A 27,424-nucleotide genomic window follows, 5' to 3' on the forward strand; every position below is an offset into this window, starting at 1 on the left:
ACCCTACGAAATATGATTAAGGCTTAGATCCGGCAGCACTGTGAGTCCCAACAAGCATTACTTACTATGTATATAATGAGCTATGGAGGCAGGTTATAGGAGTCTTAATTAATTGTACTATATGTAAGTTTGCTAGAGCGGTGTTAGAACGTGATAAACGCCTATGTAACTATATTACATTGTGGTAGTGGTGTGTTAGTATAGTGTACAGTAGGTGTATACATACTATGTAGCTGGATGTCTAAACGGGACACTTTGAGTTCCCAATCTAGTTTAGCGTCTATGAATGACCCAAAACGATTACCTGTGGCTGGCGCGAAGAAGGCCAGATACATAACTATGTAGTTTCCACAGTGCTGTAGCACGATACCTATAGCATCAACAGCTCTCGAGCCTGGAATCCCAGATGAAGACGAATCTGTCCCGTAAATCTGGCCACCTGGCACCTTCTGCCATTTCAGACATCCGCAGGGCGAGCTCAGACGATATACTTATAGTTCGGATGTGCGTCTCCCAGCCGAGCCCTCTGATCTGCCAGGCTCAAATGCTGCACGTCGTGCAACAACTTGTCCCGATATTCTGGATCCTGCTTCCGCTTGTTGTAGTAATTTAGTATCGCCATCTCTGTCATAATCTCCACAAGCGAAATGACGACCAAGGAGAGTATGAATCGAGAAGCGAACGGATAGTATGGTGCATCGCTGGTCGGGAAGATCAAAGTGCTCACAATGCCCCACTGAGTTGGTGAACATAAACGCCGTTGCAATGGCGGTCGCCCGTCTGACGTGCGTGGCCGTGTTGTTAGGGACCCGTGCTAAGAGACAAGGTCCGTTGGCATATGCGCCCGTAACAATGAAGAACAGCGCCGTATAGCGGACGGCGATGTTGCGGCCTTTGTAGAACATAATGACGCCAACTCTGGCGATCAGCATGGTCAATATGGCTGCCGCGCCCCTCTTGCGGTATCGATCTGCGAAGTAGGCGAGGATCAGAGTGACGACAAACGCCACGGCGAATGATGGGACTGTCATCAACTGAGTTCTGATGGGGCCGTAGCCCAGTCCTTGCACGATGGAAGGCAGGAAAAACGCGAGCCCAAAGAGCATAACGCCGCCACAGAACATGATGACGAACATGACCCATATATGTATAGATTTATAGACCGATAGGATCACAGCTAGAGTCAGCTTCTCCGGGTCTGAAAAGGTAGCCTCTAGATTCAATCTCTCGGTGCAACGGAGCGACTCCTCCTTGGTGAGGGTGAGCACGTGATGTGGGCATTAGGCATCACGTAGTAAGCGAGTCCGGCAAATATAACTGTGAAGAGGTCTTCGAGGCAAAGTATCCATTACCAGGCTGCGAGGCCTGCCATCCCATCCAATTTCGAAATGGCAGCGGCCAAGAGGCCAGAGAAGGCACCGCTGAGCGATGCTGCGGAATAGAACATGGCGATTCGCAGTTGGAGCTCATCTCGACGATAGAACATGCTAAGGTAAAGATTTATACCAGGCAACATTCCTGTATCTGCCGTCAGCTCTCATAGACTCCATAAAAGAATATCTCATCTAGGACGAACCTCCTTCAGCGAGCCCCAGCATCAGTCGAGCCGCAATGAGCCCTCGATAATTACTCACTAGACACTGTAGTGTCGTGACCAACCCCCAACTGAAACCGAGCTCAGGAAGCAGCAGTTTGGCGCCCAATTTCTTGAGAAGAAGGTTCGAGGGAAGCTCTGCTACGATATATAGCACGTAAGTCACGGTAACAGCTACGATACTCAGCCATAAATCCTGCAAGAGATTTAATCCTCGGTCAAAATACGTGTCTTATATTGATGATCAGTCAGTCCCAGATCTCTCTGGAGGCCGGCAACGCGGGCGTTCCCAATGTTGGTCCTATCGACAAAGACTAGCAAGTACAGCGTCGCCATGAGCGGGACGATAAGATCGTCCAGCTTCGTAAGTATCTTCCTGTCGAAGGCGACCAGCTCAGCTGCTGCAGATGGGGATGGCCGATTGACATCGTCACCAAGCTCCTCTCGGTCAATACCAGCATCCGTGTTCGCGACCTCGTAGTGCTCCACGGTGTTTTTTGTATCGATAGATCCGTCTGGAATATTGGAAGCGTCGGTCTCAGCCAGTGTTCGCTCGTCCTGTGAATGGAAAACTATAGGAACATATACCGGCTGACGGGCGAGGAGCTGGGTTGGGTTTATACCTCCCAGTGCCTCACACAATGTGCTCTGTGCTCTGTGCTCTCACTTCCCCGAATCCAGCATTCAGCAAAAATGCACCAAATTTGAAAGTCGAATCGGCCAATGTCTTCGCGAAAAGCGCCTAACAGCGTTGATGATGCGCCGCCGAAATCCATGATGAATCCCGGCAGGCCGACCGGTGGCCATCCACGTGCCGACCCCGAAATGCGACATACAGTCATCGTACGAGAACATTCAAGTTGCACACCCGCGATATGGCCATTTGAGGCAGGTAATCCTAGTGCGGAACTCTGCAGAACATCTGGACAAAATACTGGAGGTTCTCCAAGTGGGTCGTGGGACATTCTAGGGTGATGCAGGACTTCTTATATCCGAGAAACTGACCCACTCAAGTTCACTACGTCCGGGAGACCAATGCGTGAAGTCCGCGGATATTAACTTTTGCAGTTCTAACATGTCCGCCGTCACTAGCTCTGCGTGTGGTCTTACCTGTTAGGCTCAGGGAGAGCATCTCATGCTGATCCTCGCCTTCAACCCTTGGTAGGCGTGAGTCTCGAGCAGCCATTTTCGTCGTCCAGTAGCCAGGCAACTCGTCGCCGTCAATCTGATCCGGGTGATCTCTGCCGGAATACATCTTTCACCGCATAGGATAGCTCAGATTTATACTTCTTGAAAAAGCCCAAGAACGGTCCGTTTAATTACAATCATGCTAGAAAATTACGCACAAAGGCCGCTGGGTTTCCCACCTCTATGGCAAAGGCTGTTGCGTCTTTCTCGATCTACAGTGACTTCAGATTAGCTCTTCTGAGACCTGTGGGACCTGTCAGAGGGTGACTCACATTTGTTCGTGAGATACGATGGATGAAATCGCGTTTACTACCAGCTGTCTCGCAGGCGCCGATATCCTTGTGGTGCATCTGTGGTGGATTGTGAGCGTCCACCGGCGTGCGTAGGCTCATTTCCACGGAGCGAGAAGAGACCTCAGAGGTGCTCCTTGGCACTAATTGAGCGACTTCACGTTCGGATGGGATTGATTTCTAAATCTCGTGAAGCATAGCGCTCAGGAGCTTGCTTGCTCGGCTAGACTCGTGGCTCTCAGCATCGTCCCGCTCGAAAGTGGCTATGCTTTTCTCAAGCGCCACCAACATATCCGCCTTGCTAAGTTTTAATGAGGCGCAGAGAGGAAATCTCACTTTCGATTTGTCCCTGATGAGAAACAACCCCGCGAAAAGGATGGTCGCGGCGAGGAAAAAGTTGTGGATTGAGAGAGAACGTTGATAGCGATTGAGAGGCGTCCGCTGTCCGTTGACGACACAATTTTGAGCCTGAAAATCCTGGAAAGAGAGCAGGGTCATTGCAGAGTCCAGGCAACTGAGCCAGGAGTAAATATGCTGCGGGTCTTGTACCGCGCTCTTGGGGAATTTCGAGTGTATGATACACAAGGCTTGATGGAATATGCCGCCCAAGCATACACGCGATCCGACGAGCGCATACTCGGATGGAGGGTCGTAAGTTCCCTGAATCTGATAGCGCGGTGGAAGGCATCGATAAGTACCGCGAAGGTCGCTGTCAGGACTCAGCACACTCGAGTAGGGCATGTCAGACTCTTCGTATTTTCCGAGTTCATCAAGCGCTTGTGCAAGCGCAAACACTAGCTTCGATTTGGCAACTATGAATGAGGCGGGCGTTTCCTCGGAGTCTTAACTCGGGTGGTGCAAGCTCCTTTGTATGACGGTTCAAGCCAGAGGCTGTTGTACTGCACATTCACTTAAACAGAATCCGGAGTGTGCGTCGCAGCATGCTTACCTGTTCATAAAACGTTAGCTGATGGAGGATGCCGTTGCTCGCGGTCAGCGTACGGTATTCTTGTACTGTAAGATCTGAAAACCCTGACATCGAGTTGGTTCTGGGCCTGAGAAGTACGTGGACACTATCTTGTCGCATATAAATCTCAACGGTAGGTATCTTAAGATATCTTTGAGTGGCACCACGCCAGAAGCCGCAAATGGTAGTGCAGAAGGTCCAGGCTCAGTTGTAAAGGTTCGAGATTGAGCTTGCGAGTTGGCTCTGTCGACCTGTCAAATGCAATGGATGAGTGAACCTTTCAAAAATGTCATGGCGAAGAAAAGAACATTTATGTGAATGATTCGATTATTTCAATTTTAAAACTTCACCGGCATCCTGGTGCAGTAGTCTCTTTGTTCTTGGCCATCCTCAAGTATGGATCGGGGTGGTCGATTCCACCACGGAGCGGCTCCACAGCACCCTTTCGGAGGGCCCTGCCTTTCTCATTCCGTTCTCACTGACACGGTCACACTGCGCACTCCTTCTCGAATTTTGTCCCTTAAGGACTTCAAGATCTAATTGTACTTCTGTGGACACTCTAAGTCGTGGTCGAAAACGTCCTCATGTATGCCGGCTCCACCACTTGACCATTACACACTAAGAAGGAGGCATCTCACTGGCAACGACCGCCCCTTCAGCCGCCAACGTCGCATAATAAAGTTGAGTTTCAGCACAGATGACCATCCGGCCTTTACCGGCGAAGTTGAAATTCGCGGAGGTCTCGCCAATGAAGATTTTACCGAGCAGCGTGCCCGACGGATTCCAGACGTGCACACCATCACCCACCCCAGAGTAGACGTTGCCATTCGTGTCGCAGTGGATGCCATCCGGAATTCCCGGTGACACGTATGAGAAGATCTTACGGTCACTCCAGGTGCCATCGCTCTCAACGGTGAAGCGGTAGCTAATTTGGGTCAGCATGCTGTAAGACAGAATAAAGCAATCAAGCCGGTCAAGGAACTCACATCGAAGCGGGCGCGGTGAAATTATAGCCGTACAACGCGTACTGGGCGCCGGTGTCGGTGACGTAGGCATAAGAGCCGTTCGGGGAGAACGTGATTCCTAATCCCTGGGGTCAGAATAAATTCCTTTTATAAGCTAGAAGCCAAAGGCGAGGATAGAGGTTTCGTGGGGGTCACACAGAGCAACCCACCATTGGGAAGTCCGAAACCGTCAGCTACCACAGTCACGGCACCTGTGGATGGATTCAAGCGATAAACCATATTTGGGAGAGCCGGCGAAGGGCGAAAGTCTTGCAAGTACCCATACAGGGTATCAGTGAAGTAAACATCTCCGTTCCGAGGATTGATAGAAACGTCGTTAAGGGAGTTGAACTGCCGGCCGAAATAATTGTTGATAAGCACTATCCGTATATATTGTCAGCCCTCGCGCCTCAGCCCTCCTCACAGTGGGTGAAAATGGGTTGCCAGTCATACCAGTCGTGTTGTACGGCTCGACCGGGTTCATCACGTATAAAGCTGGTGCCGTGTCGTTGCCCTGGCCCTCGCCTGTGAAGACGAACTGTCCGCGGTAATTTGTGGCACCTGGGAAGAATGTCAGCCCGTCATCTCATCGACTGGTCCCGGGACGTCTCACCGTTAGAGTTGATGACTGGTGGAGTTGCGTTGACAGCCGTGACATCGACCCGGCCACTAGCATTGCGCTCGCTTGAGACAGCAGCCGCCTGGTCCAAGGAGATCTTCAGGATGACGTTTGATTTGTTGAGACCGGTTCCAGCAGCCGCGGCGCCTGCATTCTGGACGAAGAATACTTCGTTCGTTGGAGGATACCTACACGATCGTTAACATGACGCGTTGTTACACTGGACGTCGGGCACGCACCAAACAACAGCTTCGTGAAACAGTGGATCCCCACCGGTGCTCGCAATGACAGTCAAAGTAGGATTGGTACCAATGATATCATAGAAAGCCTCGTCGTAAACGTGGAAGGGCTTTGCAGTAGCATTTTCCTCGCTCAAGCCGGGCGGCAAGAATATCTGGACAGTGTTAGGCATCGGGGATCCCTGGAGCTCTCGATGGCGCGCAGCGCAAGCTTACGGAGGTGAGGTTGGATTGCGAGGGCGGTGGAACTGTCTCCAAGGCATTGAAGCCCCTCTGGTCCACGAATTGAGCTTGCTCTGGCACTATCTGAGGGCAGACCTCAGAGAGTAATGCACTGAAAAGCAGAGATAGCACTAACATTGCGCTTGGCTTTCGACGGTCCCTTGCGTCGCACGTTCCATTGAACCCAGGTTGCGCCGGCCAGGGTATTTGAGCTCTCGCGACCGATCCTGCTCCGCCGCCCATCGCTTAACATGAGGTCACTACTCAATGAAAATCCTGGACGGCCATTGAACTCAGTCCTTGGGCTCAGGCTTTTGAACACGACGGCAATTGGTTGGGGGGAAGCTTTTTGCTGCTGATGGCATGGCGATCCTCACAAGACAGTGCGGGGAACCCCTGGATGTTAAGTTAACTCTGAATCTCACTTTAGTCCCTCGATACAAGAAATCTTCTTTTCACCGAGGTCGGAGGTAAAAGGCGACATGGTAACCTTGAACCCTCGTGCCACTGGATTAAAATGACGACAGCGCGGCAAGACACGGACATTACACCGACCACTAGCTAGCTCCCCAAATTCACTGTTTGAACGCCTCAGTCCAGTAATAAGTAATAAGCCCGCGTAAACGTGTCTCGTTCCTGGTCTTGCAGAAGCAGCAAGCCAACAGAGTTGAGAGCTCGCCCATCCAAAAGCGGAACTCGGTCATCCCGACGCCCAATGTAAAGGCATGTGGATATTGATTGGACTTGTTGCTGGCGAAGCCACAACCCTTCCCCCCACCTCAACCACCTTCAAGCCTCGAAGCACGTGTGTCAAACTTCATAACCCTCAACATGGCTTGGCCATAGGTCGTGCGAGCGATGTGTCCGAGGCAGTAGTGCTGGGTGGTGTGCGTGCTTGAGCCATCACTTACGTGCCTTTCCGTTCGGTAGGCTCGCCGTCCCTCAACAGCGCGTCCCGCTGCCTCGGGTCTAGTGAACCCTGGGGCACAGTGTCGAAACTAATTTCTTGCGGCGCAATCTCCCACTTGGCAGTTTGCTGAACACTGAGGGTCTGTCTGAACGCCGGACCCGGGTGTGCGAGGATGAGAGCGTACGCAGCGACAATGATCATCCTGTGAACACCTGGTTAGCCTGTGTACCTCGCTGCATTCATGCTTCCCTTTGGGTATACGGCGGAGAGGTAGACCCACACTGACTCAAGCCCGATGAAGAGCGGTTGATCCCTCAGTGCCTCACTCTCTCTTGAATAGCCTTCGTTGAGCTCGTACACCCGGTAACAACATCGGATCATGATTGTCAGCAGTGCGAGGGTGAGAAAGACGGCGAAGACGACAAATCTGCCGGGTATCTGGGCAAAGCGCCACACGTGGCGGCTGCGAGCGATATAGTCGACAGTCCATCCCACGAACAGAACAAGTGTTGCCACCTGGAAGCTCAGACCGGCAAGTGCGATGTTGACGCCGGCCGTAGACTTTCCATTGGATGTCGAAGACATCGCTCCCCCGACGGCCTGGAGGATCAAACTAATGACATCACAGGGGATGAAGACGATGTAGAAGAGAGTTGGTTTGAATCGGGACGCTTCAACAGAGATATACTGGACGCTGTGTGCCCTCACATCAGCACGGTCCAAAGCACCCACCGAAACTCCACGATTGGGCCAAACTCACATCTGAGCAAGGAGAACATAGACGGCGGCCGAAAAGAAAACCGGCGCGACCGTGATCAGGACTTTCAAGCCAATCAGCCAGGTCCCACGGACGAATATCCAACATTGCAACTCACCGATCTGCATGATGAACCCAGGCCTCCCCCAGGGATTCTGCCACATCATGATCCGGCCAGCATAACCCAGAACCTCGCAAATGCAGCCTAGGATCATACTAACAGCAAACCACCAGGCTTTGTACCGCCAGCCATAGACAAACTGCACCAGCAGGCAAACCGTGTATAGCGCGATGAGCACCGAGCTAGCGGCTATCGACGGTCTGTACCCGTACACGGTCGTCTCGATGGGGCAAGCTGAGATGGTGCAGTTGGTCAAATCGCCAGTATAATAATAGATCTGGCCACCCGGGGCGCAGTACGCCTTCTCGGGACAGTTCATGACTGTTGCTTTTGTTGAACCTGGAATGCTAGACAACGAGAATGAGATTATGACTTGACGGATGGATTTTGAATTCTGGTCACCCAGCAGCTACCCGTACGATTTCAAAGTTTCGGGAGTGAGATGGGTCACGGAGAGGGCCAACGTATACGTATTTATACCACATAATTTCGAATCGACAAGGTGGTTTCATGCATGTTTGAAACGGCCCCAGCTCATTGGAGGTCGAGTTTCTCTCTTTGAGGCGGAGGACTCTATCCAGAATGGAAGTATTGGGTTGGTCCCTGTCATGGTGGATTCGCCTGAGGGACATGGTTGATATCAACACCTTGCTCCACCATTCTACCCGCGTTGCGGCCCCCCCACAGCTAAGTCGCCCTTCGCAGAGAGAGCTCAAGCATTCCACAAACCCGTTGTAAGAGCATTGAACTTTTCCTCTGTGACTAGGGCCCTCTTTCAAGATGACTCCGGCTAGATTGCAGCCAGTAGAGATGGAAATACTCTCCCACAACCCGTAGCAACACCGCTCGTGGCGTGGAAACCACTTGTTGGTGTACTGCCACTGGTTAAGAGCCAAGTAGATAGCTGTTGGATGTCCATCCTTATCTGAATCAGAGTGGAGCGGCCGCTGTGGGCGGGTGGTTGCGGCTTTAAGAGCGGCTCTGCGCAAAGATCTGGAGCAGGTAGCGGTCGTACCATCCGATTCCAACATCTAATTTCCACATGACGGTTACAGAGCACTCTTTTCTTCCCACGAGACAGAGTCAGCATAGAAGTTTTAAGGTTGCGGTCAGAGATGTTCATCGTTGTGTACCAAATTGAATGCAGGGCGACCCATGCACCCTGGACGGGAGTCTTGATGAAATAGAAGCATCCATCTTTCAGCGAGTGCACAATCTTGCGCGGCCATTTACCAAGAGTCAACAACGAAAGGGTAAAAATTAGGCAAGAGATACATCTGCAGTGTTCAGGGTTTTGCTACATAATGTGAATCTGCTGACAAGGGTTGCGACCTTCGAGATGGGCTGACCGCTCGTAACTTCCCAGCTTGAGGCATATGCAAGGCCTCCTAGTGGCGAGCACAATGCCCGCAGAACGAACCATGAGTAAGAATTGTTTTAGACCCAAGGTACCCGTAATGCAGGAACAGAGATGCATTGACTTGTTGCGGCCGGTGTGTACAGAGCTCACTGGGCGGGCTACTTCGACCCTGAGCGGGCACTAGCACTGTCACCGCCAACGACAGCATGGCCCGTTGCACTTTCTTCTTTCAAGCCCTCGGCCCTCAATGCCGCTTCCTGCTCAGCTGTAAGTTGACTCAGGTCAATGGTGATCTGAGGTCCCCTAAACCATTTGTATGCATCGATGTAATAGTACAAGAGTGCGCCTCCCCAGATAGCGGGGTTGATGACACAGGTATAATTCATCGTCTCTGGAGTAGGATCTGGACCTCCGACAGGGAACATGGCCAGTAGTATGCCAAAGATAAGGAAGAGAACCGCTAGCCATGCGAGAGGAGTCGATGCTTTACCAGTATAGATAGGTCCAGGGCTGAACTTCTTCTGTCCCCATACAACCCGGCAGAGTATGGGGGTTCCCCAAGCGAGATTGTTCCCGGCCACAGCGAGCGAGAAGAGAGCGGCGGCGGCGGCGGGTGCAATCAGGCAGAGTAATCCCAGGACCGCTGCCAGGCCCGCACATCCAATGGTCGTACGGACGGGGATATATCCAAATTTTGGGGAGATGTGTCGGAAGAACTTTGAGAACGGCAAAGCCCCGTCCCGAGAGAAGGCCCACGATTGGCGGGATACCGCGACCAAGATTGAAATTCCCATCTGCGTATTGTCCTTAGCAAAAGTGTAGGGGGTTTCGGAAGGCTGATTTACCATAAACTGAGTGATCATCAACAACGACATGAAGCCCAAGGCCCCATTCTTCCCCAGCGCGTCGTAGTAGATCTGGGCCATGGGTTGACCAAATGGGGACGTCAAAATTTGTTCGATATCTTGGGACATACATGCTGCGATGACAATGCAGCAGATCCACCCGAACAGCCAGCAAGACCCAATGGAGAACAGAATGCCAAATGGCACGGCTTTCGTGGCATTGGCAGCTTCTTCGGAGATGTGGACTGATGGAAAGATGGTCAGTAGCTTCGAACATTGATACAGCAAAGTGCGTACCTGCGGAATCGAAGCCTCCAATCGTCCAGATCGGTGACAGCCAAGAAATCATGAAAGCCCAGCCTGTGGGCCAAGTCGTGAGGTTTTCCCTATGGGTAAAGATGTAAGAAGCACCGTTACGATTATCTTGTCCGATGGGAAGTGCGATGATGGTCGCCAGTATCAGCACAAAGTTCAATACGACGAACGCCGATTGTAGACGACCCATAATTCCAGCGAACGTCGAAGCGATCACTGCGTGGCAAGCGACCGTTGCAAGGAACACGGCGTATATGACCCCATTACTTGGGGTCCAGTTACCATCGCGTGATATAACGATCACGGACAGAAACTGCAGAGCAAATCCATAGTCAATCGAGCAGAGCCCTCCCACGAGCCCGAGGGTGTTGCTGTAACCAACGAGGAAGCTCAATGGGTTCTTCCACTTTGGCGCGGCGTAGTAATGGGTCCAGTAATAGAGCCCACCGCTCGTCGGCATCGAACTTGCCAGGTCTCCCATAGCAAGACCGACAACGAATATAAAAGCCGAGGCAACGAACCAGCCCCACACCAAACCAACAGGGCCAGCGGGAAGAGAGTACGCCAGGGTACTGGCAATCGAGGGTAGGAGACCCATGATCGCGAAAGCAATGCCGAAGACCTCGATCATGCTGAAATTTCTTCGAAGTTCCTGCTTATATCTTGACAAAAATGTTAATGGATGGGATAGGCATGATGGAACGACTATTGAGTATACCCCATTTTGGCAAGCACAGCGGCATCTTCCTCGCTGGCGAGCTTAGTATCAACGACTAGAGAGCCGCGTCGAGCCTGTTCAGATGAAGGAACGTCCATACTATTGACCTTCGTACCCTGTAGGGACGCCATCGTGAAAAATTAAGATCCCTGCAATGCTGTCTGTTGCTCGAAAGCAGAATGTGAACCACAAAGGGAACAGGAGGTCCGAGGAGCAGACTAGGGTCAAGTCAAGGTTAGATAGCACGAAGCACGTAATATAGGCGATCTGGGCAGCATGGAATTTGCTCGCAAGGTTCCCACCACCGAGTCCCATATTATGCACCGAGTTATAAGTCGTTGACGGAGATGAACGAGGTTCCCAGACAGAACCGTTTCCCATGTCCAAGGATAACGAAGGCCGGGGACCTTAAGCGCAAACGAAGCTGGTTGGGTCGCCCTCTCGTGTATCGGTTGCGAAACGAATAACAATGGAGTGGCTGACAATGGCACGACAAGCATTGAACCAGCTGGCTCCGGACTTAGCGTTGGTGGCACGTTGTTGAGCGTCTGGCATCCTGGACGGGACGCATTTCTGCACCCACAACCACGGCTTGTCCTGAAAGTTAGACATGAGGGGTGGACAGTCTAGTTAGTGGTTGTCTCTCAGTGCTTACCGAGGTGCCTATTGGCTCAAATACAAGGACGCGGGTTCCAAGTCGAAGACTGTGGGGGGATGAGCTTATCGCAGAAAAGCTCATGTGCCCCGCTTAACATCCAAGAGCGCTATCGTCGAATCCAACTACGAGTAAGAAGCCCTCCTTCGTGCTCTCGAGAGGGCGTGGCCATTCATTTAGATAGCTAGCGAGGTTTGTTAGCGAGGTGAATCTACAGATCCCGTTCAAGACAAAATTTCCCGAATATTGATTCGGCGATCGAGGGCTGCAGGAACTAGTTGGAAGCAGGTTTATTTACTTGATGGGAACACCAGACTTTGCTTGTCGCGCTCGTCGGAATTGATTCTTTTTTGACCGGAACTGGGTACTCATCTACTGAAAAGGGGTCCTAACAAATACGGCTTGTATCCTGTTCGCTGAAAGAGTGTGTTGCCGAAAACCACTGCCATCAATAAACGCCGTTCTGCTCAACCTGCATCCTGGGAACCTCCCGTCAAGAGAGGCATTGCCGCTAGGTGAAGGGAATCTGCCATGAAAGAGGGAACGTGAGCCGACACAGCCACCTACTCAGGTGATTGGTCGGAGTGATGAGGAACGGCGGCGCAGCTTCAACTTAGCATCTGGAGCCGAGCCCATCATCTATGGCGCCGGTGTTCGCGCTCAGGTTACACTTGGGGTAGAAGAACGCACTGAGGGCAATAATGACATATGCAGCAATCAGCAGCGCTCCCTCGAGATAGTTGCTACGGCCATCGATCATCAAGAAGCTGACGATGAACGCACTGGCGAACAAGCTGACCACCTCGAAAAGGCTGAAGTACAGGCTCATTTCGCGGTCCAGTATCCATCCAAGGATGACCATTAGGGGTGTGACAAATAACGCGATTTGAATACTACTGCCGAGGGCGATGTTGATGGCGAGGTCCATTTTATTCTTAGCGGCCACCGTCACCGCGGTCACATGCTCGGCGGCGTTGCCGACGATGGGCAAAATGATCAGACCGACGAAGGCTTGGCTGACGTTGGTCGTCGAGATAAGATGGTCTATGCTGTTGACGAGAAATTCGGCACAGAGGGCTACTAGACCCGTCGTAATCAGAAGCATGACGACTGCCGAGGTGCGAGACAGATGGGCTTGTGGCTCGACCACATCTTCCACTTCCACTTCTGTCCCTGACTCGGAAACGGGAACGGTATTCTGAACCGGCTGGAGGTAAAGAGGTGATGTTCGAGGACTCGAAGTGGTGCGATGAAGAATGTCAGGCATCGAGGAAGTCCGACGCAAACCACGGGAATTTGATCTCGGTTGGGAGGTGGGTCGCATAGGCATTGCTAGCGGTCTACCAGTGGCCCCGTGATGAGGAAACATAGATGAACTAAACGCAGGTCGCACAGCATCAGACAAGTTGCGAATATTGAAGCCGGGTTTGGCGAGATTCTCAGGAGGGATCTCTTGAACGTTCGAGCAGAATTCAACCTGGGGAACATGTAGGCGGGCTGGGTCAACGATGGGAGGCTCCCTCACTTCTGGCTCGGTGACGGGAGATTTCTCCATATCCGTTTCTGCTAGCTTCGCCCTTTGCTTTTCCTTTTTTGAACGTTTCAGCTTTCTGGAAGTCTTGGACATCTTGCGGTCCTTCTTGAAATTCTCAGAGACATTGTCTGGTTGAACTTCGGGTTCGAAATCGCGCACGCGGAAGGTGGCAGTGCGAGTCCTCCGGCGGGCGCGTCGACCTTCACCATCGAGGTCGGCCTCGTCGCCACTGATGACTGACTCCAATTCGGGAGAAGCCGGAGATGTCGCCTGAGTGATGGAACCACCATGGTTGGTCATATTCGACGAACTTCTGGTGATAATTGGTACCGGAGCATTGTCCTTCGTACTTGAAGTTGACTTGCGTCGCTTTCTGCGAAGAGCGCGTTTGAAGCGTTTTGCTGTAGAACGTGAGTTGGAACTGGAATCGGTGTCAGAAGAACTAGAAGTGGACGAGTCGCTAGAGGAGCTGGATGAATTCAACATATCAGCGAGGACACCAGGGTGCGACTCTTCGTCAATGAGATGCTGCGGTGTGCTCTGATACATGAAGGCGTGTGATTTGAGCTGGAATAGAAGGTACAAGATGTAGACTAGAAGCAGCACAACGCTGGTACCACGGGAAACCTTCAAAACATTGTTGTCTGCGGAATCTGCATCCGAAAATGAGGCGTGGAAAGCCGTGGGCAGTAAGAGACTGATAACACTCAAGCAGAGCAAGCATGCACTCATCTGAGAGACAGTCGAGTTGTACAGTTGCTCACGGAAGCGAAGACCACCCACAACGAAACACATGCCCAGAATTAACAACAGGTTAGAAAGGATGGAGCCAATGGCGGCAGCCTGCACAATGCGGACCTCATTGGCGACCAGACCGATGATGAAAATGATGATTTCAACGGCGTTGCCAAAGGTCACATTTAGCAACGCTCCAATGGTGTCGCCCATCCTGATAGCTACACTCTCTGTTGCAAAGGACAGAAGTGAAGCCAGTGGAATGATGGCTACAGCATTGAGGGCAAATACAACCGTGGGGTCCACGATGTCTTTGTGACCCCAGTCGACCAGGGCTCCCAGAATGAGGGCAACGGGCACGATGAGGAGGAGCCAGTTGATCCAACTGGAGAAGATGATGCGCTTGACATCTCGAATAATGCGGCTGCACAAGGACTGTCTAGCCTTGGACTCGGTCGACCCTATGGTGGAAGATTGCGTTCCATCTCCTTCCTGGTCCATAGGCGGAATGTCTTGCTGCCCGTTATCCTTCTCGTGGAGGGGTCGGTCTGAGGTCGCAGGGCCAGCTGCAGAGGGTCTGTTGCCAGCATCTTTGCGCCGTGGAAAATCGACGTCAGGCTGGGGTCTACTGGTAGGGAGGACAGGGTCTCGGTTGTCACGGGACGCTCGAAGAGAGTAGAGGGACACTGGTGCGAGGGTCGTGTTCTTAGCCCATGAGTGTGGACGAGTTGACAGCGGAGGCTCGTCAGCTGAGTCGACCATCGGCGGATGGATGAGCGTGAAAGGGAATTGTGAAAGGAAGGTGTAACAAGGCTTGCTCGAGAAACGAGTCAGAGACACGCGGAAAGTGGTTGAATTGACAAAGTATTAGGCAAGGGAGGAATCACTTGGGAGAGGCGGGTGCTGTATGTAGGAACTTTAAGCCTTCTGGAGACTTGTAGGGGATGCGAATCTGGGAGGCGAATAGCAGGCTGGGGCTCGCGGTGGTGGGCAAGCCTGGAAATGCTTATAGAAGCCAATGCAAGGTTGAGAGCGGCTTCGTAGATCCGGCCCTCTAAGCACGGACGGGGGGGGAGCCTGAAGTGGGATGAACAGGCACCCACAGAGGACACCAGTGACAGAGGACAATTGAGTGGGTGTGCTGCCGGTGGTGGAGATGGAGAACGCGTACGAGTAGAGAGTTTAGCCTGTGGTGTCGTTAGCCCCCTCCGCCCAGTCTCTCTCACTAGGCTTGTGCGTGTTGGCACCAATTCTGGAAGTCTTGTTGGGAATATCCCTCCGTTTTATAGATGACTTCTCTTGTCTGTGGTGATTGATTGTTGTAGAGCAGCAAAGGTGGTGATGAGTGGGCCACGTTGTTATTCGTTTCACCCCGCAGGCAGCTCTTCACCAGCTACAGGTCTTTGCTCACGTGTCAAGCGGCTGCTCCTGCCGTTGTGCGTGTGAAAGAGCCTACCTTCACGTTGAGATAAACTGTAGGAGCACGCTAGACCTAATATACCATATCTTATCGCGATAAGGGTCTTGGCCTCTTGGCACTGCTTCCTTCACTTCTGGTGCCGAGTGTTACACCGTAGTACATACTTGTATTAGTCGTACTGTAAGAGGTCTATCAGATTGCGCAACTCGAACGATTTCAAGTCCAAAGGGCGAATCTGTGGGTTTATTCGGATCTGGAATGACCCTGTTGACATGCATAGTCCATAAAGTCCCAATAGTTTTGTCTAAACCAATGCCACACAGGATGGTCAACGGGACAAGGAAAGAAATTTGGTTCCTGAAGGGAGACCAATGCTGGCAGTGGAGTGCCATGAACCCCGCCTCCAAAATGCGGAGTTTCCTACTCGGACGTCAGAGAAACTAAAGAAGATGAGCTCATGCTGAGCCTTGACTGGATGAAAGATGGCACCGGGGTTTACCTCAGATAACTCAAAGTTCCTCGTCAGGTACTCGGATGGTGTGTACTTTCATAGGTAGCGTCCTCCCGCCGCCCGTGATTTTACTTAGTCAAGGTACAAGGTCCTTGAACCAAAACACAACCTTGTGGTCGCCCCAATCAATGACCAATCCATATGACGAGGCCGCTGCGGACCAGTTGCGGGACAGTCTCAAAGAATCTGTGCGAAATGCACACCAAACAAGGCGGCCGATCTTGACCCATCTCAACACCGACACCAGCTGGTTGTTGTCCGTGCCGTATTTACACCGGGTTCCCGTGCCTGGCCAGAGGTCTCGATACAACATTTTGATAGATCCGTGGTTGCGAGGTCCGCAAGAAGACGTCGCTGGCTGGTTCTCCAAGCAATGGCATGCGGTGGAGAGCAATGTGGGCTCAATCTACGAGCTTGAAGATCTCCTGCGAGCTGCTGAAGATATTGAGCATCAGGGTAGTAGGGTATCCGACAGTGCCATCGAATCATCCTACATTGATGCAGTGGTGGTCTCTCACGAGTTCACAGACCACTGCCACAAGGCTACGCTTCATGAAGTCCCTCCAAACGTTCCAGTCTTCGCCAGTGGGAAAGCAGCGCGACTGATCCGTTCTTGGAACCATTTTTCAATAGTCGTTGAAATGCCAACGTTCAGTCGCGGACAGGACTGGCGGACAACAAGTACTCCTCCACTGCCAGATTCGCTAGGTATCAGCAGGATTGTGACCAATTCCGATGCTTTATACTACCACTCCGCAGTACTCATCTGCATGAGTGACCCAGAATCTACCGCCGGAGCTGCGGAGGCGGTCATATACACCCCCCACGGATTAGCGACTACCGCCGTCATTACCATCACCACTGCAGACCCGCCCGTAGATGCCCTAGCACTTCTTCATGGGTTACACGACGTGTCCATTGCCTGGGGCATGCAACTTAACTTGGGTGCAGTCAACGCTATCAAAGCACAACAGTTGCTCAATGCGAAATTCTGGATTGGAACCCACGACGAAGACAAGAACAAGTCGGGATTCATTGCACCGTTGCTTCGTCGCAAGGCCTTGACGGTACCGGAGGCTTTCGCGCAAGTTCAAGCATTCCAAAATGCTGCAGGCGACAGCGATCCTGCTCCAGCAGGTGCACCCGTATATGTAGAGTTGGGAAATGGGGAGTCGCTTCTGTTGGCCTAATCCCATGAGCAGATTTTCGAATTCCCACCCGCTCTAGGTAGTCTCCTGCACTTGATGAACCAGTTCCATCAGACATGGCAACGAGGTTCATTACAATCGAGGGCCTACACTTCAGTCAAACATTGGACGTTGGATAATATTGTGATAAGAATAGATCTGGGCGATGAGCCGACAATAACAGGCAAGTCAGTCACCCCGTAGACAAATATCACAGCGGCGGGGGTACATCAGTCACGTCCCGAAGAGGCGATGGGGTCCAGGGTCTCAATCATAAGACCAACAAGCAAGCTTCGTCTAATTAAATAACCGTAAACCAGACTTCACGCCCTGAAAGACCTTCGGTGGCATTTGCCCCGAGGCACCTCAGCCAACGGGCGTGTAAATTCAGCCCTCGGGCTCGCACGTCGGGTGGCCATTAGGTCGCACATCAACCTCAATACCCAAAGAATGCAGTCTCCATGGACTTCAATCCTTGGTCGAGACGCCAAACAGCGCAGGCACCGGCTCAATGGGGTATCATACCAGGAAGATGCCCTCACGACGTTCAACGGCTGGCAATATGCCGTCTTTTACTCCACGTGTGCCGCGGAGAGGGCGGAGGCATTGGAGGAGGCGGATGCACCGCTGTACCTCCACCTTGCCAGACGACCTCTGACGGAGCAGGCGTGGGAGACAGTCGTCTTCGAGGATTACCCACAGACGACGGATGATGGGCACAACACTGCTCAGGTCGGGATCTGTCACGGTGACGGATCAATCCACCTGTCATACGACCACCATTGCGATACGTATGCACCATCCAACACAGTTTCTTGTTTTGCTTTGTCGCTGACACTTGCCCACTTTTGCCGCCCGTGGGCTGTGACCTCGTGAGAGACTCGCTGAACCTGGACGTATTTACAGATTGAGATATCGGCAATCGATATTTGGACTCGCGCTGGAACCGGCAAAGCATCAATGGGTGGCGAGCCAGTTTACAGGAACTCTGGATGCATTGCCGGGTCTGTCGTCGAGGCTCGAGACGTTCCAGGATGTATCATATCCTCGATTTCGGTGCGTCGATGACGACTTGCTTTTCACGCATCGCTTGGGAAGGTCAGTGGTCTACACCCTGACAGCCTCATTTGGATGATCCGCTGAGGCAAGTCTAACTCACGGTAATCCTAGAGCTGGGCTCGGGTCAGATGTGCTATACAGGTACTCCGCGTCGAGCAGAAGCTACACTGCGATCGGACAGCACCTGACCGGCGTGAACAACAATCCGTACATCAACGGGCTAGACTATCGAAACGGCAGACTTCACGTCACATGGACATACCGGGGGTTCGTATGGTACGAAGGGTGGGACGACCCGCGAGACACGAAGCATAAGGCACAAGCCGGACCGAACGGCGCAGAGAACAACTACGACATCTGTTACGCGTACAGCGATGACGTCGGAAGGACGTGGAAGACCGGAGCAAGTGGCAACACCGTGGCTGATATTGATGAAGGGGAGTCGGTGACCCCTGACACTGAGGGCATCGTAGCATTCTCCATCCCCAAGAACTCGGGCCTCACGAATCAGGAATCGCAGGCCGTGGACCATGTTGGCGGTGTGCACGTCTTGAATAGAGATAAGACGGGTGGGAAGCTGCAATGGAAGCACTACTACCGTTCTCCATCAGGTGAGGAACTCGGTGACCCGCAATGGCCTTTCTCAAGTATGCTGAATTTGGCGGTCACTAGGCCAATGGTCATCGACCGTGATCCCCGGCTTCAACGAGTCGAGCATTCGCAAAAGGGGCAGCATTGCCATCGGGAAGAACAACAATCTCTACCTAGCGCTACCAGATAGCGCAACGCAGAGTCTCAAGGTCCTACGAGCCACATCCTCGACCGGATACATGACATTTGACCAAGGGTGCGACCTGGAAGGCTGCGAAGGGGAGCCGGTTGTCGACAAGGCTCGACTAGAGCTGGACGATGAGCTGGCGATTTTGACGACAAGGGTTGTTGAACCGGCGGTGGGTGACTCGGACAGGAACGTCGTGGTTGTTTCTCTAAAGGCGTGGTGACGGGAAGGAGCGAAAAATCCCGAGCTCCCCTGCGATCAGCTTTGTTTCTCCCATAGTCCAAACCTCGTCAAATCCAATGATAGACGCTGTATTGGAGTGTAAACAACCCCGCAAATAGAACGAATGGTGACATGGATCAAACATCCCTGTGACAATGGCGCAGTATCGTTAACAAACACAAACGATAGGCTTGCCGATTGTTAGCAAACTGAACAAGCCATAGAGGTATCTGTACGAGGCCCCATTCAGAGAAAGGGGGCTAGCCTTGTGTTGATTCTAGATACCATCATCCAGGAAACCGGACTCGCGATCGTTGGTTGATTCCTGGTCGAGGTCTCAGAAGCGCCCGAAGATCATGAGAAACGTTTGTGCCCAATTGCGGTCCTGCTTCATGTGAAGTTTGTCACATTGCAGAAGCAGCGAGCGGATCTCGATCCTGCGCGTCACGTTTGTTTGCGATCTGGTCGTCGGGGGTCGGGCTTGCGGACCTCAGGACAGCCATAAGTATCGCTCCTCGCCTGCCATTTCAGGTCCCAAATTATTCCTCCTCTCCCCATATATATATATATATACATTATATATGCCCCGAACTGTGCTTTGTCCCTTACCATTTTCGTTCAGGAAAGGGAGCGAGGCCGCTTTACTCGGGCACGTGACGGATACCCGGCCGAGCACTAGATAAGCCGTAGGGAGCCAAGGGGAGCTTGTCTAATGCCCGTTCTCAGAAGCCAGTTCGGGCTTAGGGGCCCCTCGGGCTTGGTCTGACAGCTGGGGGTGGCTAAGCACTTCTGACTCGTTCCATCATGTGCGAAGGTACGTGCAGGGTCTGTGATCAGCGCCCACACATAGCGCACCTGGACACGTACAATTCAATCATAGTCGTCCTATATTGTGTAATCAGGTGCGACTTTGGATGCTTTCAGAACAAGTGGCACCCTCGCGTCCAACACAACATCTTGTCAACGTAGCGGGCAGCCGTCGGGCTGTAGTCGAGAGTTGACTGTCCTTTGACTAAACGATAAAAGCTGAAGACGCTCCAGCGCATGTTTCTCCTGGCAGTATACGCTATACGATACTCATTTCTCGTAGAAGTCCTGTGATATCGTCAAAGTCTATTTAGTCTTAATTCGATAGTAACTAGGCTGTATAACTTGAACTTGGGAGTTTCAATCATGAGGTTAAGGTGCCGAGTCATTAAACGAGTTCCTGGCGCAAGAAATCTCGGTGTCCACTGAGTAAGATATGTGTTTCACGTTGATACTCCACGCTACAGTGTAACGAAATGTCAACAGGAGTCGCCTCACCTTCTTCAGGCTGAATCTATCAAAGGGGCTGGACACTCGGTTGAAAACGATACATGTGCAGATGAAAAGAACTTAAGTGCGGTGGAACTCATTGACGTTGGACTTTGGAACTCGACTCGCGGTCGGAACCATAGAATCTAAATTTAGGCCCCATGTAGATATTGAACGTCAACGAGATACGCTTCCCAGATTACTTGCCCGACAGAGCTTATAGAATATTCCTTTCGTTGATCGCTATTTTATACCGTTGTCATTTGCGCGGAAGTGGTGTCGATCTGTCGAGTTTAAGAGTGGCCGTGTTGCTGAAATGTTCGAGCTCGTTCGTGTTCACAGCTCAATTACTGCACTGGCCTTAATTTCCACGATCATACGAGGATCTGGCAACTGCTTTACCGCAATCGTTGCTCTAGCTGGACCGTCGGCTCGTGTAGGGAAGACTTTATTCCATTCCTCGTTCATGCCCACATAGTCCGACTCTCTATCCAAGATGTACACGGTAGCTTCGATGAGGTTCTTGATGCTCCCCTTGCCCCCTGTTGCAGACTTGATGATGGTGTCGATGTTGTCTAGTGCGGCAGCTGTCTGATTGCGGATATCGAGGGTGAGAGTTCCATCCTTATTCTCCCTGACACCAGGCCATGTACCATCAGGCCTGTCGCAAGCGATGCCGGAAATGTACAGCATACGATGCGGCGTTTCTGGCGCGAAACGAGCCTGGGGATAATGGAAAAGGGGCTCCGGTGCATCTGGCTTTGCAACATAGGCCTTGCCGTTCGGGGCCATTGTATGAGGTTATATACCTTTGCTGTCTGGTAAGGTGGTGATGACCACGCATCCTACGAAGTGACACGACATCCATCTTATATAAATTTCCCTGGGCGATTATCGGTGCATCACTCTGGTACATTCAGACTATAATGCGACATAGTGGTCTTCGGTGCCGTAGCCCTTGCGATCAAACATTGCGGGTTTTGATAACATGCCTCTTAGAGTATGTACACCGTGTTAGAGTATGACTGGCGGACCCTCAAACACTATCCACTGCTTTTTCACACGTCCATTGTTGTATGCGACTCAAACAGGGGTTCGTCTGGGAATTTGATGGCAAAAAGCCTATTTGGGACCTCCGTTGCCCCACCACTGCTCTGCAGGACTGGCCTGCCGTGAGTAAACGCATAGAAGACTTTCCTAAAACGGAACGAGACGTCCTCCACCATAGTCAATTGCTTTCGTTTACCATGTCCTATCTTGTGAAGGGTTTTGCTTTGGTATCGTGCTTAGGCTTGTGACACCCCCGAGCTGTTCCCAGTACTGACTTGTTTCTGCGATCTTCTCTTCCGGCGCGCGGCAGAGAGTTTTTGTGCCATGGAGTAGGAAGGTGGCGACGAGGATTCACAAAAGCGCCAGAAAGAGTCTGCTTTGCGGAGGTGGCGTTCCTTGGGTGCGAATATGCCCATGAAGAAGACTTGAACCTTTAAGTGAACAAAAAGGTGGTTCTCCAGCGGCAGAATCTTGTCCACAATATCGCATATACTGTCGGCGACCAGTGCAGCTGCTTCGTCCGTCTCCTTAACACTATCTGGGTGCAGATAGTCAAGGGCAACGTAGAAAGCTGCGTATCTCCACGCATCTTGTAACAGAAGCATCTCATTATCCGGGCTACGGCTGACCTTGAGCAGTTGAGTACATATGCGATGGTACGCCTGATGTGGGGCGGCTGTCGTGTAACCCTGAGCAATCTCGACATAGAGCCTAAAGGTATCCTGCGCGCATCCTACGAGTTCGAAAAACGTCGGTTCCATGTCTCTGCGGTGGAAGTCATCGAAGATTAGATGCCGGTCCTGATCAATTACCAGTCCCATGACATCGTACCACAGGAGCAATGAGACGGCTTGCTTTAAGCCAGGTGTTGTCGAATACAACTGTGACAGTGTTTCAAAGTCTTGACAATGAAGGTCAAGTAGTGCTTTCGCACCACATAGATGACGAGCCCACCTGCCGAACGGTCCCTCGCGCACGTCGAGAAACGCCAATGTCGTCATTCCAAAGATCGCAAGAATATCGCTTTCTTGTACAGCTTGATTAAGTCCTTGCAGAGCCCCGGAATATAGCAGGTGCTTATCAAGTGCGTGGTGGGAGCCACTTTCTCGCAGACACTGACTGATGTGGTCCCATGCGAAGTGCCAGACGCCAGCAACACCTCCGGGGTCGTCAGGAGCAGGTCTAACATGGGGATTTCGTGCGACTCTTGCTTGGGCGTACTTTGAGGTAAAATAGTGCAGGTAGTCGGCCAGGTTAGAGGTCCAATTAGGACTATCTTCGACGCTCGCCCGCGATGGAATTACAGAACTTGAAGAATTCTGTTCAACGCAAAGATCTGTGCTCGTGCTTGTTGCCTCGACGCCTTCATTAATGTTCGACTCGGACACCCCGGCGGAGGCCAAGATGCCATTATTCGACGTCGTCACTGCTGTTGAATCCGCGTTGGTGGCATCCGCGGCCCAGCGAACTCGTATAGCAAATCCAGGGCAGATCAGGTCGTCGCGACGACACTGGCCACACGAAGGTCGGTTGACGTCGCACTTGATTCCTCTGTCCTGACACGTGGAGCAGTCTCGGTCGCGTCGTTTGCCCCTAGGCTTTCCCTTTCTAAGTTTTCCGCTCGCGCTACGGGTATCGAGAGTCATGGCCAAGGTGGTGATGCAAGCACGGTAGATTGCTTTCCTGACGAGCAGGTGATTCACGATTTGGTGACCCCGCGGAACCTCAATGAGGAAAGTTCTCTAGCCGAAATCTCGCTCCCCACGTGACCTCATGGCGTCGGGGTGACGAATCTTCCCTTACATATTTCGGACATGCCGCTCCTCGCGGTCTTGTGCGAGCTTTCCTAATTAGGCGGGCAAGTGCGCGCGCTTAGTACGAAACCAGTCCCAAGCCCGCATTGATGGAGTACCGCGATATTCCAAACACACGGAAAAGGAAAGAGATCTAATCTATGATTTGATTTGTCCGATAGTGGAGGATTACAGTAAGGTATATTTAGACCGGCACCGTTCTCGAAGTCGACAGAAGTATTCGAGCAGCCGATTAAGATACGTCTCTCTTAGCAGCTCATCAAACACATTGCAGCAGCACATTATGACTGTACAAAACTACCGCGAGGTTGCAGCCATCGCGCAAAACCGTCGCAACACCAAAATAGCTGCGTACTATAACCCACCGGAAGCCGATGAAGCTTCATTACCAGACAATCTCACCGAGTATGCACTCAATTCGGGTTACTACACACCTGAAGAGCGGACCATCATAGAGACGGAGGCAGAGACTATACTCCAAAATATCGCCAACAGGGAATGGACCTCACTCAAGGTTACAAAAGCTTTCTGCAAGGCCTCATCATACGCGCAGAAACTCACCAATTGTATCACCGAGGTTCTCTATGATGAAGCATATGAGCGTGCCCAATACCTTGATGACTACTTCGTCAAGAATGGCAGGACTATTGGGCCATTACATGGGCTGCCAATATCGTTAAAGGATTGTTTCATTGTACCGCCTCATCCGGCTTCAATTGGAATGTCGAACTGGGCAAACGAGGCAACAGACAAGGAACAGGTCATTATGACTATGCTGCGAGAGCTTGGAGCCGTCTTTTACGTCAAGACTAATACCCCGACAGCCATGAAGATGGCGGAGACAATCAATCATGTGTGGGGTGAGACACGAAATGCTCTTCATAAGCGTCTCACACCTGGAGGTTCTTCTGGTGGAGAAGGCTCCCTTATATCCTTTAAGGGATCACCTCTAGGAGTCGGTACCGACATTGGCGGCAGCATCAGAATCCCGGCTGCTCAGGGTTTCCAGTACGGCCTAAAGCCTTCCGTTGGCAGGTTTCCTGCCTATGGCGGTAAGACCGGTGTAACTGGACAGGAGTTTCTTGTGGCGGTTAATGGTCCAATGTCAAGGTCATTAAAGTCACTCCAGATCTACTCGGAAGCTCTACTTTCGGAGCACTCTGCGCCGTGGACCCGTGATTACAAATGCGTACCGCTCCCATGGAGAAAAAACGTTATCCAGCCACCAGGGAGAAAGTTGCGACTTGGTCTAATCGGCAACAACGATGGATCTGTTCACTGTCATCCACCGGTAGAACGTGCGCTGGATTCCACCGCTCAGAAGCTCAAGGCTGCTGGACATACTATAATTCCATGGACGCCGAAACACCATGATGTTATTACCAAAAATTTGGTGGAAGCATTTTTCAAGCTCGGTGGTGCCGCTATCATCAATGACATTAAGCCATACGGAGAGCCTATCTTCCCGTCCATGAAAGCCTATGAGGTTGCCGCAGAGGCTGAAGAAGTCGGCGTTACTGAAATTCGTGAAATGATTCTCAAGCGGGACGAGCTACAGCAAGCATACCTAGAGTACTGGATGACTGGAGCACCAGACGGCCAGCCTCTAGATGGTATCGTTATGGCAACCGCCCCTCATGCGGCGCCTCGACTACAAGGTACGCAAAATGATCTATATATTGGTTACACAGGGCTGTGGAACTATATTGGTGAGTGCTCTCTGCCTTACGAGTGATTGTCATCTAATAGTCATAGACTTTTCTGTCTGCACCTTCCCTGTACTTTTTGCCGATAAGGTGCAGGACAAATCTCGAGATATGAAGTCTTTTAGACCACTGTCGGAACTTGACGGCAGGATTCAGGCAGACTACGACGCAGAGTTCTATCATGGGGCTCCTGTTTCGCTACAGTGCGTAGGAAAGCGGTTAGAGGAAGAGAAGGTCCTCGAGATGACGGGACTGATTGAACAGGCTCTGAAGGCTTAGCCATAATTCCAGCAGACTTTTGAGTAGGATATATATATTTTTTATGTTCGATAGGCAATTAGGTGAGCTCATAACGGTGCGCACACGGCTGATAGAATGCGTCGCGATTTGGCGACCATGAAATGCAGGTAACAAATTTGTGAGAGACCGTGGTCTTGCAACAACAACTGGTGGTGGAGCTACGTCTTCCATATTACCGTACTCTTTTGAGGAATCAACTGGCACCCACGTGTACGCACTTTTGGCGTACTACTACAACAAATATCTGAAGCTCTTGTTCTTACCATCTGTCCGGTCCGTCAGTATTCCCTCGTCAGTACGCTCTGCAGCAGAGATTTCCTCAGATGCCATGACCCCTTGCTCGCGATCCCGTTTGCGATTTTCAACGACCAAGACGATGCGTAAGATGAACACAGCAGCGCCGGCGATTGCAAAGCAGATAGTCATAGCGGTGAATCCAGACGGATAGTTCCGCTTTGCTTCGGACGGAAAGAAGAGGAAAGGGCCAGCTAGAGAAGGGGGTCAGCGCAATTTGGCTAGGGGTGCTATTAAGAAGTGACTCACTGATATTCCCAATGCAATAAGCAAAGAACATCATTGCTGATGCCACAGACTTCTTGGTAAACCCAGCGACGTTCGAAGCGATCATTGACTGTCCAATAGGAATGCCGGATCCGAATAGAACGAATGAGAAGAAGCCAACGAGCTTTGCAGCTGTGTTGGGTCCATATCGAACTAGGATAGTACCGACGATTGCTATAACATTCAGTCCCATGCCTACCCAGCACCTGGCGCTTTTGACGTGGCTGCAAATGTAGGTCGAGATCAGCGCTGCACAACCATGGATGAAACCGACGGGCATCTGTAAAAGATAGACCTCGAATCGCGAAAAGCCGATACCAGAAATAACAAGTGACATAAAAGTTGTGACGGCGCCATTGGGAATGGCGATTGCCAGCTGATAGATCACAACCAGCCAGATCTTGGGATCGGTCAATGCCTCTACCGCTTGAGCCCATTTCCAGCGCCGGTCTTCGTTGAGTCCAGTTTGATTTTCGCAGATCCTCGCGATGGCTCTACTTTTCTGTTCCGCAGACAGAAATTTGGCATCTTTTGGAGAGCTCGGCAAGACGAAGAAGAGAAGTATGCCCCAGAGAAAGGTGACGATCCCGAGGATGACAAACAACCACTGCCAATTTGCGAGAACCGTCGAATGAATGTGCGCGATAGCATACCCAAATAAGCCGCCAAACATGGTTCCAAAGGAGGCACCAAGGAACCAAATTCCTAAACGAAATGGCTGCTCTGCTCTAGTGTAGAAGCTGGAAATGATGAGACCAAAGCCCGGCGCCAGACTGCTCTCAGCAGCACCTAGGAAGAAGCGTGTGACTGCCAGACTTGTAAAGTTGGTCGTTGCTGCATGGCAGGCCAACACTGTGGCCCAGATAATGCAACAAATAGCCAGAAATTTCGCCAGAGGAAGTCTGACCATGAGATAGGCCGCAGGATACGAGAGCGTTAGGTATCCAAAATAGAAGATTGATCCGGACCAGGAGTATTGCGTGCCTTTGAGATCCATATCTTGAATCAATCCCATCACAGACGCAAGACTGAGGGTTTGTTTGTCCAGGAATTGTAGCAGGAATGAGATCGTCAGAAGAGGCATCAGATACAGGTCGATCCTACGCCTTAGTTTCTTGTCGCCCGTGGTATTAGTGATGTTGGTCATTTCGATGACTGCGTCTTTGCTGTCCATTTTGCTCCCCTTCTCTAGTTCATGGGACATCTTGTGTAGACGGCGGGCCCCCGAATAGCTATCGAAGATCTACTGTAATTTGTCTTGTTGAGGAATCGACAGTCTCGAGGGCCGACAGGTCGAGATATATCTGTTCGGCCGCATGGATGTGGCCATCTTCATGGCTGTAGCCGTAGCCATAGCCGAGTGAACCATCCACGATGGTGCTTGTGTTGCTAGTCTAGCCCTCGGCATGGTGATAAGGAGATCGAGACCGGTAGGTACTAGTGGGGT

At 51.6% G+C, this 27,424-nt stretch overlaps 14 protein-coding genes across 14 annotated transcripts; 3 read left to right on the forward strand and 11 right to left on the reverse strand.

Annotated features, from left to right (window-relative positions):
• Positions 1-491: 491 nt before the first annotated feature.
• On the reverse strand, positions 492-1,124 carry A1O9_06936 (uncharacterized protein; the record flags this gene model as incomplete). Its single annotated transcript, XM_013403882.1, has 1 exon — positions 492-1,124. One exon carries the CDS (start codon positions 1,122-1,124, stop codon positions 492-494), a length of 633 nt encoding a protein of 210 aa, XP_013259336.1.
• A 224-nt stretch (positions 1,125-1,348) lies between these two features.
• Positions 1,349-1,772, reverse strand: A1O9_06937 (uncharacterized protein; the record flags this gene model as incomplete). The annotated part of the gene is made up of 2 exons (XM_013403883.1): positions 1,577-1,772; positions 1,349-1,518 (listed from the first exon to the last, which is right to left on the reverse strand). Exons 1-2 carry the CDS (start codon positions 1,596-1,598, stop codon positions 1,349-1,351), a joined length of 192 nt encoding a protein of 63 aa, XP_013259337.1. The 5' UTR covers positions 1,599-1,772.
• A 29-nt stretch (positions 1,773-1,801) lies between these two features.
• A1O9_06938 (uncharacterized protein) lies at positions 1,802-2,370 on the reverse strand (the record flags this gene model as incomplete). Its single annotated transcript, XM_013403884.1, has 2 exons — positions 1,802-2,152; positions 2,233-2,370. The coding sequence occupies 2 exons, from the start codon at positions 2,368-2,370 to the stop codon at positions 1,802-1,804; spliced, it is 489 nt and encodes a 162-aa protein (XP_013259338.1).
• An 882-nt stretch (positions 2,371-3,252) lies between these two features.
• On the reverse strand, positions 3,253-3,912 carry A1O9_06939 (uncharacterized protein; the record flags this gene model as incomplete). Its single annotated transcript, XM_013403885.1, has 1 exon — positions 3,253-3,912. Exon 1 carries the CDS (start codon positions 3,811-3,813, stop codon positions 3,253-3,255), a length of 561 nt encoding a protein of 186 aa, XP_013259339.1. The 5' UTR covers positions 3,814-3,912.
• A 745-nt stretch (positions 3,913-4,657) lies between these two features.
• Positions 4,658-6,074, reverse strand: A1O9_06940 (gluconolactonase; the record flags this gene model as incomplete). The annotated part of the gene is made up of 6 exons (XM_013403886.1): positions 4,658-4,964; positions 5,026-5,122; positions 5,214-5,423; positions 5,497-5,604; positions 5,657-5,850; positions 5,902-6,074. The coding sequence occupies 6 exons, from the start codon at positions 6,072-6,074 to the stop codon at positions 4,658-4,660; spliced, it is 1,089 nt and encodes a 362-aa protein (XP_013259340.1).
• A 956-nt stretch (positions 6,075-7,030) lies between these two features.
• On the reverse strand, positions 7,031-8,230 carry A1O9_06941 (uncharacterized protein; the record flags this gene model as incomplete). The annotated part of the gene is made up of 4 exons (XM_013403887.1): positions 7,031-7,235; positions 7,314-7,727; positions 7,794-7,854; positions 7,909-8,230. The coding sequence occupies 4 exons, from the start codon at positions 8,228-8,230 to the stop codon at positions 7,031-7,033; spliced, it is 1,002 nt and encodes a 333-aa protein (XP_013259341.1).
• A 1,199-nt stretch (positions 8,231-9,429) lies between these two features.
• Positions 9,430-11,247, reverse strand: A1O9_06942 (uncharacterized protein; the record flags this gene model as incomplete). Its single annotated transcript, XM_013403888.1, has 3 exons — positions 9,430-10,361; positions 10,414-11,093; positions 11,150-11,247. The coding sequence occupies 3 exons, from the start codon at positions 11,245-11,247 to the stop codon at positions 9,430-9,432; spliced, it is 1,710 nt and encodes a 569-aa protein (XP_013259342.1).
• Positions 11,248-12,417: 1,170 nt separating this feature from the next.
• On the reverse strand, positions 12,418-14,835 carry A1O9_06943 (uncharacterized protein; the record flags this gene model as incomplete). Its single annotated transcript, XM_013403889.1, has 1 exon — positions 12,418-14,835. The coding sequence occupies one exon, from the start codon at positions 14,833-14,835 to the stop codon at positions 12,418-12,420; it is 2,418 nt and encodes an 805-aa protein (XP_013259343.1).
• Positions 14,836-16,132: 1,297 nt separating this feature from the next.
• Positions 16,133-17,194, forward strand: A1O9_06944 (uncharacterized protein; the record flags this gene model as incomplete). The annotated part of the gene is made up of 1 exon (XM_013403890.1): positions 16,133-17,194. One exon carries the CDS (start codon positions 16,133-16,135, stop codon positions 17,192-17,194), a length of 1,062 nt encoding a protein of 353 aa, XP_013259344.1.
• A 447-nt stretch (positions 17,195-17,641) lies between these two features.
• Positions 17,642-19,251, forward strand: A1O9_06945 (uncharacterized protein; the record flags this gene model as incomplete). Its single annotated transcript, XM_013403891.1, has 4 exons — positions 17,642-17,982; positions 18,098-18,289; positions 18,362-18,861; positions 18,923-19,251. 4 exons carry the CDS (start codon positions 17,642-17,644, stop codon positions 19,249-19,251), a joined length of 1,362 nt encoding a protein of 453 aa, XP_013259345.1.
• Positions 19,252-20,882: 1,631 nt separating this feature from the next.
• On the reverse strand, positions 20,883-21,338 carry A1O9_06946 (uncharacterized protein; the record flags this gene model as incomplete). The annotated part of the gene is made up of 1 exon (XM_013403892.1): positions 20,883-21,338. The coding sequence occupies one exon, from the start codon at positions 21,336-21,338 to the stop codon at positions 20,883-20,885; it is 456 nt and encodes a 151-aa protein (XP_013259346.1).
• Positions 21,339-21,832: 494 nt separating this feature from the next.
• Positions 21,833-23,242, reverse strand: A1O9_06947 (uncharacterized protein; the record flags this gene model as incomplete). The annotated part of the gene is made up of 1 exon (XM_013403893.1): positions 21,833-23,242. The coding sequence occupies one exon, from the start codon at positions 23,240-23,242 to the stop codon at positions 21,833-21,835; it is 1,410 nt and encodes a 469-aa protein (XP_013259347.1).
• A 451-nt stretch (positions 23,243-23,693) lies between these two features.
• On the forward strand, positions 23,694-25,395 carry A1O9_06948 (uncharacterized protein; the record flags this gene model as incomplete). Its single annotated transcript, XM_013403894.1, has 2 exons — positions 23,694-25,119; positions 25,160-25,395. 2 exons carry the CDS (start codon positions 23,694-23,696, stop codon positions 25,393-25,395), a joined length of 1,662 nt encoding a protein of 553 aa, XP_013259348.1.
• A 252-nt stretch (positions 25,396-25,647) lies between these two features.
• Positions 25,648-27,181, reverse strand: A1O9_06949 (uncharacterized protein; the record flags this gene model as incomplete). Its single annotated transcript, XM_013403895.1, has 2 exons — positions 25,648-25,904; positions 25,960-27,181. The coding sequence occupies 2 exons, from the start codon at positions 27,179-27,181 to the stop codon at positions 25,648-25,650; spliced, it is 1,479 nt and encodes a 492-aa protein (XP_013259349.1).
• Positions 27,182-27,424: the final 243 nt, after the last annotated feature.

The sequence above is a fragment of the Exophiala aquamarina genome, assembly GCF_000709125.1.
Source record: "Exophiala aquamarina CBS 119918 chromosome Unknown aczIA-supercont1.5, whole genome shotgun sequence".
Taxonomy (NCBI): domain Eukaryota; kingdom Fungi; phylum Ascomycota; class Eurotiomycetes; order Chaetothyriales; family Herpotrichiellaceae; genus Exophiala; species Exophiala aquamarina.